The sequence below is a fragment of the Echinops telfairi genome, unplaced genomic scaffold (genome assembly GCF_000313985.2).
Source record: "Echinops telfairi isolate 266 unplaced genomic scaffold, ASM31398v2 ScPeMD7_7458;HRSCAF=8496, whole genome shotgun sequence".
Taxonomy (NCBI): domain Eukaryota; kingdom Metazoa; phylum Chordata; class Mammalia; order Afrosoricida; family Tenrecidae; genus Echinops; species Echinops telfairi.
Window position 1 is genome coordinate 5,354,966 of NW_022111358.1, and position 13,642 is coordinate 5,368,607.

Consider the following 13,642-nt stretch of genomic DNA (forward strand, 5'->3'; position numbering starts at 1 on the left):
TCTCTGTGATCAATTCCCCCTTTCTACACCCCCCTTCCCTCCTGGTATCGCCACTGTCACCCCTGGTCCTGAGTGGTTCATCTGTCCTAGATTCCCTGCGTTTCCAATTCCCATCTGTACCGCTGTGCATCGTCTGGTCTAGCCAGATCTGCAAGGCAAAGTTTGCTCCTCTTGTCTTTTGTGCTCCCTTTGAAGTATTCCCTCTGAAAACCAAGATTAGCACATGTCCATTTGTTTGAAGTAGATAATTAGAGGCTTCCATGCCTCACGGGTGACAAAACCCATGCTGCTTAAACTCTGGGCTCTTCTCCGAGAATGGACTTGAGTCCCCTGCGCACCCGTTTCTGTCCTGTCTTGTTACTCCTTGGGCCCCTTCGACTGTAGGGCTGGATTCCACATTCCAAGTGACCCTAGGCCCCTGGGAGGGCTCAGAATAGCGCCAGCACTGGCACTTGGCTCCACAAGGCTAACTCTTCCATCAGTTCCGGTGACGGAACGCTCTCCCAGCCGACACTGCTCCAAACCAACTATGGGAACCCTAAGGGTTTTCAACTCGGTGATGGATGCTGGCATAGAAGGGCCGAGACCTTGCCTGCTTCTTACGCGCAGAGTGACACTGAGCTTCCAACTTGTTTCAGGTCAAGAGGAAACGACAAGCCGTGCAGAGGAAATGCCCAGTGAGCCAGCGAGAGTCTAACTTTGTAAGAGAAGTGCTCTGTCTGGGTGGGGGTGGAGGACCACAAGAACTTATGCATCGAGCCGGCACTGACAGACAAGGGTCTACCATGCAGAGCCACCACACCTGTCAGATTCCTCATCCTGTGGTGGTTTGTGTGTTGCTATCATGCTGGAAATTATGTCACTGTGCAGCTTCCGGACTGAGGGAGAGTAGGAAGAAAAATCTGGTGGTCTACTTCCAAAAATTACCCTACTGATCACAACGGAACAGTGCCCTACACAGGTGCTGGAAGATGAGTCCCCTAGATTAAGGGGACTCAACCTCAGATCACAAAGTGGCCACCTGTCTACCAACAATTATGAGGCTGGTGCAGGACTGGGCGACATTTCCTTTGCTGCCCTCGGGTCGCCAGGCGTCAGAAGGGACCCCATGGCAGCTCACACCAACCAGGAGGAAGACTGCCAGGTCCTGGGCGCCCTCGAAACCCGTGCTGTCTTGGGGCTGGAAATAAGAACACACTGCACTGTATGCAATCAACATTTATTGAACAAATAACTCCAGTGGATGATCTTCTAAGTGCCCTATGCGGGTTCTGTCATCACAACACTGCCTGTTCTGAGGAGAGTCACGTGACAGGGACTCCAGGACATTCTAGGAGTTCGTGCCTCCGTGTGTCGTATGAAGGCCCAGGCAGCGGTCACTTGTGTCCCTCGGCCCATGCTGTCTTTTAGAAAAAGGACCTACACTGCCTCCATTTCCAACCTTGTGGACTGGGAAGACCGAAGGTAACCATGTACGGCAATGACACCAACTGTGACCATTCACATGGTGTCTTCTGCATGCACCCACATTTTGTTTTAAAAACGCCCATACGATACCCTGCATTAGGCTTATGTCTAATTACACATACTACACATTTGTATCTAGAGTTGTATCTGAAAATGGTCCCCGCTTATAAAATACAGCTCTATTGAAACAAGCCCCCAGTAGGTAGAATCCTCCCGCCACACGCACACACAGAATCTTGCCGTGTAAAGCAGACGTACTGTTTGTCAACTGGACTGTTTGGCGCTTTGGAGGTAGAGCAAAGGGTGATGGGATGGAGCATGGGTGAGCACAGACTAGGGTTGGGAAGTGACAGAAACATGTCACAAAAGGGGGTGGTGGTGAGGGCAGGCTGAAGGAAGAGGAGGATGAAGGTGAAAACTACAATTTTAAAAAGGTAGCTGCCGTCCTTCTAATTTCACCATCCTGCACCAACTCCTTTCTCTAGTTCAGTACCCTCTGGCCAGACCCTCCTTCAGCACAAACCAGAGAGGGGAGATCCCGCTTTGGGGAACTCTTCTGACTACAATGCCACGTCTGCATTGGGGACATGTGCACAAAGGATGACAACTGGTTTGTACGTTTGGGCAAGTTCATGGCCGTCTGGTCTACTTCTAGGAAGGCCTGGAATCCATTCACTCCCCGCAGAAAACAAAAAGTCACAATGGTGCTCAGAGAGGACTGGACAAGAAAGTGGAGCACCAGATTCAGGGCACGGTACTGACAGGCCAGTTCTTTGTGACTGAAGATCCGCTGCCTGAGTCCCCTCTGGAACTCATGGGGATGGGCTCTCCACAGGAACAGCAGGTGGCCTGGCCCTTGGACATACTGAGCTTAGAACAAAGAGCTGGCAGGGCTGACAGAGAGTCAGTCGGCAGTTGTGAGTCTGAACGAAGCCTGCCAAACCTTTTCCAGAATGTGTCCATGAAGCATCGGTTAGAGCTCTCCCAACTCGCCTTCCATTGCTCGCACCATGACATATAGCTCGGCCAGCCCCACCACAGAGGCCACGATCAGTGCAGCCAGCACCCGCTGCGGGAAGGACGACCAGGCTTAGTGGGTGTGGGCTGGCACGCCCCTCTGCACCCCAGCACCTTTATCAAGGATGGTGGACACACTGACCTAGCCCAGCCATTTGGAGGGAGGAAGGGAGGATGGGGCTTCTTTGGGGATTACCACCTACCCCTCCACCTCCCATGGCTGCTAGAGAGCTCAATGCTTCCCTTGTTGATTGCAGAAAATTCCATTCAATTACTGACCTATGTAAGGTATACACCCTCCCTTTCCCATAAGAGCCCCTCTGGGCACCTGCCTTGACCAAAGAGTACTCACCGAAGCCATTTCTGTGAATATATACTGGCTTCCGAGGTAAGCGCAGACAAAGGCAGCTGCCACCGTGACAATGAAGTTGAAGATGGTGATGACCAGAGCCTTCACCGACCTCACTTTGAGGAGAGCAGAGAAGAAACCTTTAGCTCACCGCCCACCAGGAGCCCCTCCGATCTCATAGCTGCCGCCCCCCTATGGGAGTTCCCCTCCAAGAAAAAGCTTGATTGGTATGGTGGTTACAGTTATGTGTCAACTGGGCTACGGTTCTCCGTGGTTTGCCAGATATGTAATCCTCTTGTACTCTGACCTGACGTGAAGGCCCAATCAGGTAAAGAGGGAGTGTCCCTGGGTGGGTGGCCTGTGTCTAATACACAGGGGTGTTTTCTGGCAAAGCACTCTCTCTCACCTACATTTGCCTCACCAATTTCTGACCGTTGGTCCTTGGGACGCCAGCCAACAGCCTGCCCTGAAGATACCGGGCTCATCAGCCCCTGCAACTGGATGAATTAGGAGAAACCTCCATCCTGCCAGTGAACCTCAGACTTCAGAATGGCCAGCCTCCCCAACAACGTGAACCATTCTCTTGAAACAAATCCCTCTCTATAAATCCATACATACATTTCACTGGTCTTGTTCCCCTCAGAAACTCAGCCTAAGACAAACAGCTCAAGGTGAAACCCAGAGTCCTGGGTGGGGCCAGGAGTGCCCTAATCCGTGCCGGGCAGAGGCGTTCGTGCTTGGTTTCCTGGAACTTTACCTTGTTTCCCCAGTTCACCGAGAGTCCCACCATGCCTGGAATCCTGGGAGATAGAAAAAGTAAATGATTTCAGAATGAAAGTTCAGAGGCAATCCCCAAAGTACCCATTTGTCAGTTTGGCTCAGCCCTCTCTATCCCCTACATTCCCCCTCTGCCTTTTCCATGGAGTCTTTTTGTCAATTGGGCTCTTCTCTGGGCTCCAGGGCAGGCAGTTCAGGGAAAGGGCACAGGATCCCAATAACCACCTACCCCTTTCCTGCTCCAGGGCAGGAGCATGCCAGAGAACAGGATGGAGCTGTCAAAAAAAGCCTCCAAGGCTCTTCCCCCACCTCTCCAACTACTAGTGACCAGCCATTATTTGAGCCTGGAGGTCCAGTGAATGAGTTGGGAATATATTTGTCATATATGCAGACTAGAGAACCTATGATCTCTGGATAATAGACACATTACATTTCTAAGTTTTTGTTTTTTTCTTTTTCCTCTGAACCTCTTTCCAGTGTGGGGCTGCCCTTACCTGGCAGGTGACATTACGGGTGATCCGCTTATATTCCTCGTTGGCCAGCTGTATCTTAATCTTCTCCAACCGGGCGACTAACTCTGGGTTCTGGGGCAGAAAAGCCAAGGAGGAAGAGCTCTATTTCTAGAAAGTATGTCATCAACATTGGTTCCTGGGAGCAAAGGGCTAAGGGTACTAGAGACCCATGGATAAACTCTATCTGCTCTCTCAGCTGTCAGGCGAGGGTGATGCCTGTTTTCCCCAACCTGGTTCCCCGGAACTTAAAATGCAAACTTTTGAATTCAATAGTTGATTGTCAATTCAAATATCCTGAATCTGCTCAACCCAGCCAATGCCCGATCTCACACATATATATCTCTTACATACCCGAGGAGGCTTCACCACCTCTGGGAGATAGATTTCACTGCCTTCCAGGAGCTCATGGAGATAGAGCGTGGAGCCTAGGAATAAAAGGTTTCCACAACATGGTGACCCTCAGCGCTGACGGTGGGGGATTTAGATCAGAGCTCTAATCTTCTTTCCTTTTAAATAAAACATGGCCATTACTATAGGAATCCTTTTCCAGGATCATTTTCACGCCAAGATAACCTAGGACAATCTCTCATAAACCTCTCCTGGGGCTGCCAATGTCCCAACTGACTTGTAAGCCATTTACGTTTGCATTGGATTAGGTCATTTCTGGGGGCATGCCGATCTCTTCGTAGTTCAGTTCACGGTGATGCCAGATGCCAGATGCGCAGGACCATGGGACTAGTTTATCGATTTCTCCGACCATTTTCAGTATCTATGGTTGAAAAGTCTACCTTTGTGTTTCCAGCTAGGCTATGGTATTTCTGGCAAAAGACCTTAGAAATCTGTTTGTTCGATTTTTCCCTTTGAAAATATGGAAACAGAGGCCCAAGGACAAATGATTTTTCCAAAGGAAGCTAGTGGCAAAGCTAGGGCTAGAAGTCAAATGCTAGCCCGTCCCCATCTTTCAGTATAGCTTTCCCCATCCTATCTTAGAGGGTAAAAACATCAGAGAATGAGGAAGCTTGACTACTCTTGCGTTTGAGATGAAAAGAAATCCCGATTCTTAAGCAAGATAAAGTTCACGATGCTATAACGGTTCCTAACATGGCCTCAAAGAAACTGAAGCCGAGGTGATACTGAGTTCGAACTTGGATTTTGTCAAGCGTCAGGAGGCCCTACAGTCTGCCTGAAAGTCTACCCATTGGACAAACGTTACACAAATACATTGTTACCCCCCCCCCCCAAGAATCCTCAGGGAAGCTGTGAAGGGAGTGAGTGGTCCTAGGATTCTCAGGGGACTGTCGGTGAGATGACTGTTTGGGGGGACGCTCTCAAGCGGCAGGAGGTCTCACGAACGAGGTGATCCCCGGACTCGAGGCTGGGGCTCACCCCTCTCCCTCAGGTGCTGGTGCAGATCTCGGATCAGACGGAAGGAAACCAGGCGCTGGGGGCCACGCGGGCTATCGCCGCCCTTGTGTTTCTTCCCCACTGCGGCCTCCAGTTCGGCCCGTAGCTTTCGGGGCAGTTTCTCAGGCTCTAGTTCCCCGCCAGGGCCTAAAGCGCGAACCAAGCGCTCGCCGGCCACGAAGGAAGACGCCATGTTTGCGCGACGCTGTGGTCACGTGACTAGCCGCAAGACCGGACTTCCGCCGGCCGAACCACTGAGCTCGCGGGGCGGGGCGGGGCAGAGGGCCCAGGGGGCGGGGCGCGCGCGGCGCGGCGCGGGGCAGTGTGGGGCGGGGGCGGAACGCCGCCGGGCCGCAGGTCGGGCCCTGAGTCGGCGAGCCGAGCGGGCCCTCCGGCGGGACATGGCGGGCTGTGCAGCCCGGCGCGCCCTGACGGTGGGCAGCCGCTGGTGGTCCCGGTCGCTGAGCGGGGTCCGGGGTCCGAGGCCGCTGTGTGCGGCGAGTGGAGCTGGGGCCTTTTCGCCAGCGGCAGCCACGACGACACAGAGGCACCTCTCGTCCCGGTGAGGGACGGAGCGAATGGGCGCAGGGACCTGGCCCGCAGCCCAGGGAGCGGTGTTCCGGGCCCGCGGGGAGGCCAGGAGACCGGGCCTGGCCCAGGCTGGCTAAGGGTGATTGCGCTCGACCCTGGCCAAGGCCGGGAGCAGGACGCTGACCCGCGCCGCCTGGGGCTTGAGCCCGGAGCGAAGGGAGCGTGGCTCGGGGCTCCGGGCTGTGCAGGAGCCCGGAGCACGTCACGCTCAGAGAAGGCGCCCTCCCGGCTGTGACCAGCCTTTTAGTGCAGCCCTGGGCCTTTTCATCCGAACCCCCGGCCACCACTGGCACCTGGGCCCCCGCACGGCTTCTGGCTTTCCGTGGGACTCCGGAGACGGGATCTGGCAGTGTGACCCGGGGGAAGGGATTGGAGCCGTGAGGGTGGTAGCTTAAAGGCCCCTTTCCCCGGATAGGAAGAATTAGAGTGAGTTCAAGAGCCTGTGACAGAGCAGCTCTGTCCAGAGAGGTGACTGACCCCCGATCTTGGAGTGGCTGAGGTTAAAAACAAGGGTGGGCGTGGTGATGATGCTTGGCCACTTAAGACCCCCCTGTGAACATCGATCCAAATTGGAAGAAAAACCTGCTTTCAGAGGCCATTAAGGCACGCAGCAGGAAATCTATAGAGATGCTTTCAGCCTTCAAGCGTAAGGGGAGGACTTTGATTAAAGCAGGGAAGGACCTGGAATTATGACACAGCACCTATCTGTTGGGCACCTCTTACACCCTAGGCTCTGAGGAGAGCCCAGGCTAATCAGACACAGGCACTGCCCCTGGGAATGTAGAGTCCAGTGGGAATGGAGGGGGAGGGACAGGTGAGGTGTGAGGGGAGAATTGACCTGGGAGCCCTTCCAGCACAGCTTGGGAGGTCTCATCCTGGAGCGGTCTCTGGCTGGACCTTGAAGGAGCAAAGGCCGAGTCCCCTGGTCTGGTTTGGCAGGACCCTTCTCCCGTTACTTCAGTCAGACAGGACCCTTGTAGCCTGTTCTGATCGGCCAGTGTCGTGACCTTCTCAGCCTTCCCATTTCTTGTGCTTTTCCTTCCTGACCAGAAACCGAGCAGAAGGCAAAGTTTTGGAGACAGTCGGTGTGTTTGAGGTGCCCAAGCAGAATGGGAAGTACGAGACTGGGCAGGTGAGCACGTGGCTGGGGGTCCTTCCCTTTACTTGAAGCACCTGGGCCCTGGGAGGGAGATGGAGGTGGTCGCAGGTCGGACTGCTGTGGTTGTCCACCTGGGGGTGTGGTCACAGACCAGAATCACGGCCTTTTCAAGCTGGTGGTGCCTGTCCTGAACTCCCTTTCCCAGTGGGGGAGCCCAGGGGTGGTTTGGACTGGAGTGTGGAAGGAACCTGGCCGATGTTGAGCCTTCTCAGAGTGGATGGCGGGAAGCTCGTGGAGGGAGCTTTCAAAAAAGCGGATGGGCTGGCCATGGCGTGGTGACGTCTGGGTCAGCTTGGTGCTGGTTGGTGGAGGTAGATTCCGGCCCTTTGTTGATAAGGAAGATAGGTTAGTTGAAACCTTTTAGTGGGTATGCCTATAATCAGCCAAGCATGAGTCCTTGGGGTCGGAATAGAAAGCACGGTAGATACTTTGCTGCCTTCCTGGAGTTTGCAGTCTAGAAAGGATAAGGACATACAAACGGCCATTGGCTCCCACTGTGCTCAGTCGACAGGAGTCAAATCAGGGAAGGGTTCCTAGAGGAAGTGATGCCCAAACTGTGCCCTAAACGACAAGGCGAAGTCGACCAGGTGGGGTGGGGGTAAGAGGCTGCCAGGCAAAGAGCAAGCCCTGGAGGGCAATGGGTCTGGACGAATCTCAGCACTTACAGGGGAGCGGCCTCTGCCTGAGCTGCCTGCAGTCCAGCCCCTGGGAGGGAGGATTTGACAGACAACACATTCACCAAGGCGCCCTTTCCTCCCAGCTCTTCCTTCATAGTGTTTTTGGCTACCGAGGCGTTGTCCTGTTTCCCTGGCAGGCCCGACTGTATGACCGGGATGTGGCTTCTGCAGCACCAGAAAAGTATGTCGGGGCCTCTTCTCTGTCACCCCCCTACCACCCCACCCTGCCCCACCTCCCATCCTCAGGAGGAAGCCTGACGGCAGGCATACGTGATTGGGGCCCCAGGGGTGCACACAGCCTCCCCCGGGGGCCCTTTTCTGGGCCTGCAGTACCCATCGAGATGCGGTGCCGAGTGCCGGGATCCGCCTTCAGCAGAGGGTCCTTCGGCTTTGGTGGGATGCTCTTGCAAGCTACGCTCAACGTTCTGTTTCACCCCCTCAGAGGGCATCAGAGGGCCAGTCTTCGTCATGTCTGTTCGCATCTCTTCCTTACACCCAGATCATCACGAGACCCTTCGAAACAAAATGACCTTGCTCCGGTCAGGGATGGGGAGTCTCTGGGTGGGTGGCAGCAGGGCGGGGGCCCTCTGGGCACAGGGTGCTGAGGCAGCAATGGGATGTCCTCACCCTGGCGTGCTCTTCTACAAGGACCACAGGTCGTGGCACTGCTGTGGGTCCTCCAGACGCCACTGGCTGGGGAGCAGCTGGGCCGGGGGTCACTGAGCAGGCCCCAGGTGGGGCGTCATCACCTTCTGCTCAGGTGTCACCCTGCTCGGGCAGTAAAGCGGTGGGGGGTGGCTTTCCCGTCTCCAACTTCTTTCCACCTCCACAGAGCAGAGAACCCTGCCGGCCACGGCTCCAAGGAGGTCAAAGGCAAGACCCACACTTACTATCAGGTGCTGATTGACGCCCGCGACTGCCCACACATAGTACGTGACCAAGAGGGCCGGGCCTGGTGCTCTTTCCCAGGGGCCAGACCTGAACCCTGGTGGGGACGAAGGTGGGGGGAAGGGGTCAGAGGCTGGGTCAGCCCTTGGGGCTGGACAGTGACCAATCAAGCCCCGGCTCCATATTCTTCCCTTAGTCCCAGAGATCTCAGACAGAAGCGGTGACCTTCCTGGCTAACCATGATGACAGCCGGGCCCTCTATGCCATCCCAGGTGAGTGGTGAACACCTGGGGGGTGTCTGTTGCTGAGGGGCCAGCAGGTCTTAGGAAGAGGGCGCGGATGCATCTCTGACACCCTCTCACCTGCTTGGGGGTGGGTGTGTGTGTTGGGGATCAGGCACTGAGAGGAAAGCCTGCCAGGATCGTCTTAGCGTGGGACAGGTCTTGGTGGTTTCTTCTCTAACATACCACTCTGCTCTGCCGTGTGAGTTTCACTGGTCTCTGTGCCTTTCTGTGCCAGGCCTAGACTATGTCAGCCATGAAGACATCCTGCCCTACACCTCCACTGATCAGGTTCCTATCCAACATGAGCTCTTTGAAAGGTTTCTTCTGTACGACCAGACAAAAGGTAACCTCTTTCTTCAAAAGAGTTTCATGGGGATAATTCCAAAGCTCTATTTCCACAACCATATCCAGGCCTTCCTTGCATTTGACCTGTCAGGTAGACCTGTCTCCTCCTCCTTTGGCCTGGGAAACTAACTAGCAAACCCAACCAAGCTTGCTAGTTAGTAGAATGAGGCCTGAACATCGGGGCTCCTAGCTCAGTTTCCCTCCTACGAAATCACGCCACCTCCTCAGGCTTATTCTCAGCAGGCAGCTCTGTGCCACCATCCGGCCTGTGCTTTTGCTTCACGCGTAGGTGTCGTCTGAGGAGGGGACGGGGTTGGGGAGGCAGTGGGAGCATGAAGAGCCTGGGTGCCCTGCTCGACCATCCAGGTCTTTCCCTAGCACCTCCCTTTGTGGCTCGGGAGACGTTACGGGCCTGGCAGGAGAAGAACCACCCCTGGCTGGAGCTCTCCGATGTCCACCGGGAAACCACCGAGAACATTCGGGTCACCGTCATCCCCTTCTACATGGGCATGAGGGTACGTGGGCAGCCTGGCCCCTTCCTTTGGAGCCAGCTCCCGCTGTGATTGTGGGCTGGGTCCCAGCTGTCAACCACAGCTCCTGGCTCTGCTCCTAAGCGGTGCTTGTGTCGGGTGAGGGCTGAGCCGCATGGGCCTGGACTGACACCAAGACCCGTTGGGGGAACCTATCACTGCTCCCTGCCAGGGCTCCAGAGGAGCATACATAGCACATGCATGCATGTGCAGGCCTCTCTTCCCCTTTCACAAACGTTCGTCAGATGTGTGTGGAGCTGTTTCCTGCCTGGCTGTAAACTAGGCCCTGGGGGGTACACCCAGAAACACCGTTACTGCTTCTCTGGAGCACATGGTAGTGGGGGACCAACGTGCCACACATAGAGTGGGGTGGTGGTGGAGGCTGGCAGCAGGGCCATGAGTGCTAGAGATGTCGGGAGTCCAGCTGTGCTGGCCAACCTAACCAGCTGAGCAGGGAGCCGGGTGGGCCCAGGGGAGAGATGCTGACAGGGCACACAGGCTCCTGCTCCCTGGGACTTAGTCTTCCTTGTTTTTTTTTCTCGCCTAGGAAGCCCAGAATTCCCATGTCTACTGGGTGAGTGTCTCCCTCGGGGCGGAGGGAGAGCTCAGGAGGTGCGAGTGCGGGTCAGGTTGGGAGGTAGGGACGCTTACCTTCTGGGCTCCCCCCATCCTCCGCAGTGGCGCTACTGCATCCGCTTGGAGAACCTCGACAGTGACGTGGTCCAGCTCCGGGAGCGGCACTGGAGGATATTCAGCCTGTCCGGCACCTTGGAGACCGTGCGAGGTCGAGGGGTGGTGGGCAGGGTGAGCATTGCTGGGCTGTGGTCGCCAGCCCAAGGCTGCCGAGCAGGGGCTCGGAGTTAGTTGGGGTGCAAGCCTGGCCTGGTATTTACTTGCTGCCTAATTGGGGCGAGGTATTTCATCAGACTTTATTTCTTAGTGCTAAGATACCCATGCCTATGCCAGACATATTGCCTATCACTGCTGGAATTAAACCAGCACAGTATGTAGACCACCAGGCCTGGCCCGTGGCCTCAGCTCTGGTCCCTTTCCCTGGTGGCAGGTTGAGGTTTAAGAAGCAGGGCTCCTAACTCCTACCCAGTTTGCTTTGAAGTCAGACTGCTGCTTCCTCTGGGCTGCTCTTTGCAGGCATCTCAGGCCGGCCGCCTTCAGGCCTTGCCGCAGGAGGGAGCCCTGTCGCACCTTTGCCCGGTGCCTCAGTTCAGCCTTTGATGACCTTGCCCAGAATCAAAGGCCCGTAGTTCATGCTAGGAGGCAGGGAGGAGGGGCTGAGGCCGTCCCTGGGAGTGCCAGACGGGACTGAACTAGCCGCATATGGCCCTGGAGTGCAGGGAAGGGGAGGCTGGGACCTGACCCGACCCATTGTCCCTGGACCCTGGCAGGAGCCTGTGTTGTCTAAGGAGCAGCCTGCGTTCCAGTACAGCAGCCACGTCTCCCTGCAAGCTTCCAGTGGGCACATGTGGTGAGTGGCTGCAGGCCAGGGAAGTGAGAGGTGGTGGCGTGGGGCGAACTCTGGGCCCAGTTAGGTCTGGAGGTGGGGTCTCCTCAGCTGGTCACTTTTGTGTGGGGCGCTTGGTTGTTTCTTTTATGACTGCCTAGTTTCTAGTTTTCTGTGATTTACAGGCCAAGGACTTATGCCAAAGCAAGCTGCTTTGGGTTCCCCTCAGAGGTGCAGCCTCGAGCCCTCGGCCAGCCCAGGGCACTGCGTCTTTCCTCCTTCCTCCGTAGCGCCGGGAGGGGCAGTTAAGGGACCCATGTTGTCCTGAGTCTGCTGCCTCACCCGGCCTGCGGTGAGCTGAGGGCCCAGGCAGTCAGTTCCACAGGAGAGCCTCAGTCAGCTAGCTCCTCTCTGACCTACAGGGGCACCTTCCGCTTTGAGAGACCTGATGGCTCCCACTTTGATGTCCGGATCCCTCCCTTCTCCCTGGAAAGCAATAAAGATGAGAAGACACCGCCCTCAGGCCTTCACTGGTAGGCCCACTGAGGCCCCGGTGCCCAGGCTCAGCCCCTCGGACAAGAGCTCGCCCTGCACAACGGCTGCGGAACTCACTTCTCCCCAGCACGGGCCACCGCGCTGCCCAGAATTGTTGGCGTCATTTGATTGTGAGTTTTTTGTGGGAAGCTTTTTTTCTCCAGAAGCCCCCCACCGGACTCCTCCAGGGCCGGCCTCCCTGTAGGCCCAGCCTACTGTTCCAGGAACCCTGGGTTTGACTGCTGCAGACCTGGGGGAGCTTCCGGCCTGTCACGTTGGAATGTGAGGTTCAATCAATAAACCAGTGCATACCTGGTCCCCCCAGCCATTTGTTCCCCAGGTCTCAGGCTCCCTTCGGACCTTCACCTTCCAGGGAGCTGGACAACCACCAGGGTCGTGGTCCCTTTGGGTCCCACTGGGGTGGACGCTGGCCTGGACTCCTCCTCTCTGTGTCCGTGGCCTGTTGGCACCACGCAGCCATCAGCACCCCTGGCTTGCCCAACCAGGTTCCAGGAGCCGAGTGTGCTGGGCATGGAGACCCGAGGCTGGGCCCGGCTGGCTGGGCAAGCCTGTGGATGGAGTGGTGCCCCTGCCGCACTGCCTTCTGAGCTGATTCTGTGCACTCCCCAGGAGGGCAGGGCTGTGTAGAATTGAGTTGGGAGTCCTGCCTCATTAGTCACAGGTCAGACTCATTAGTAGTGTCCTTAATCCCCCACCAGGGGGAGCCGGGGCTCCAGGGCAGCTGAGTGTGGGAGCCAGAACTGGCCTGTGATGACTGACATGACAGTACATCCTGTGACAGCTTCACGCCACCGCAGTGACACTTTATTAGAGCACTTTCCAGGACCTGTGTTGGTCCACTGCATGACAGTCTTGGCCCCATCCTTTGGCAAGCGTTGGTTGCCACAGATGCAAGTGCTGTTGACAGCAGGCGTCCAGTTTTCTCGGCAACTGACAAGGTTTGACCTTCGTCCACATTTGCCGTTTACTCCCTGGTTGTGTGCACATGGCTATGGACGGGGCGGGGACACCTCACAGGGGAGTTCCTCAAACCCTGAAGTCCCAAGGCCTGAGCAGAGGCTAATATCACTTAGGTGAACTCACAAGTTAGTGTTTTTCCTAAGAGCGGAGATGGCATCCATGTGAGAAAGCGCCCCAGCAGTCAGCGCTGGCTGGCGGGAAGCCAGGCGGAGCCTCAGGAGCCCTCTGCGGGGAGCTGAGGTCAGGGAAGGAGACGGGGCAGAGGCTCAGGCTGAAACATTCCCGTCTCTGGGAAAGCCAGAGAATTACCCCAGTGAGGGTTCGTGGCCAATTGCGCTGGTTACAAAGTCACATTGCCCCACACGGAGGACGAACAATAATCCTGGGCCTGGCAATTACTCCGAGGCTCCGCAGGGCTGACATGAGCAGCTGCTTAGCTATGACAAAACCGTGTGACGAGGTAGCTAAGCTAGGTCCCTTCCTTAGCGGAGGGACGCTGCAGAGTGCCTGGATGGCTTTGTTACACCGGCTGGACAGCTCCCTGCAGCATTCCTTGGGGAGAAACTGATTAAGCTGCCCAAGGGCCAGGCCCAACACGGGAATGCCAACCACAGCCCTGAACTTACTCCTGCCCAAGAGCTGCTGCCCCACACCTGCAACCCGAAAGG

The 13,642-nt window shown here is 56.2% G+C and overlaps 2 protein-coding genes across 2 annotated transcripts; one reads left to right on the top strand and one right to left on the bottom strand.

Moving 5' to 3' along the window:
• Window positions 1-1,203: 1,203 nt before the first annotated feature.
• TMEM199 (transmembrane protein 199) lies at window positions 1,204-5,720 on the bottom strand. Its single transcript, XM_004706931.2, has 6 exons — window positions 5,509-5,720; window positions 4,474-4,547; window positions 4,105-4,194; window positions 3,591-3,633; window positions 2,837-2,949; window positions 1,204-2,536 (listed from the first exon to the last, which is right to left on the bottom strand). Exons 1-6 carry the CDS (start codon window positions 5,717-5,719, stop codon window positions 2,441-2,443), a joined length of 627 nt encoding a protein of 208 aa, XP_004706988.1. The 5' UTR covers window position 5,720; the 3' UTR covers window positions 1,204-2,440.
• Window positions 5,721-5,889: 169 nt separating this feature from the next.
• On the top strand, window positions 5,890-12,309 carry POLDIP2 (DNA polymerase delta interacting protein 2). The gene is made up of 11 exons (XM_004706933.4): window positions 5,890-6,088; window positions 7,168-7,249; window positions 8,037-8,134; window positions 8,786-8,882; window positions 9,038-9,113; window positions 9,361-9,468; window positions 9,849-9,985; window positions 10,548-10,574; window positions 10,679-10,804; window positions 11,404-11,483; window positions 11,882-12,309. Exons 1-11 carry the CDS (start codon window positions 5,928-5,930, stop codon window positions 11,994-11,996), a joined length of 1,107 nt encoding a protein of 368 aa, XP_004706990.1. The 5' UTR covers window positions 5,890-5,927; the 3' UTR covers window positions 11,997-12,309.
• Window positions 12,310-13,642: the final 1,333 nt, after the last annotated feature.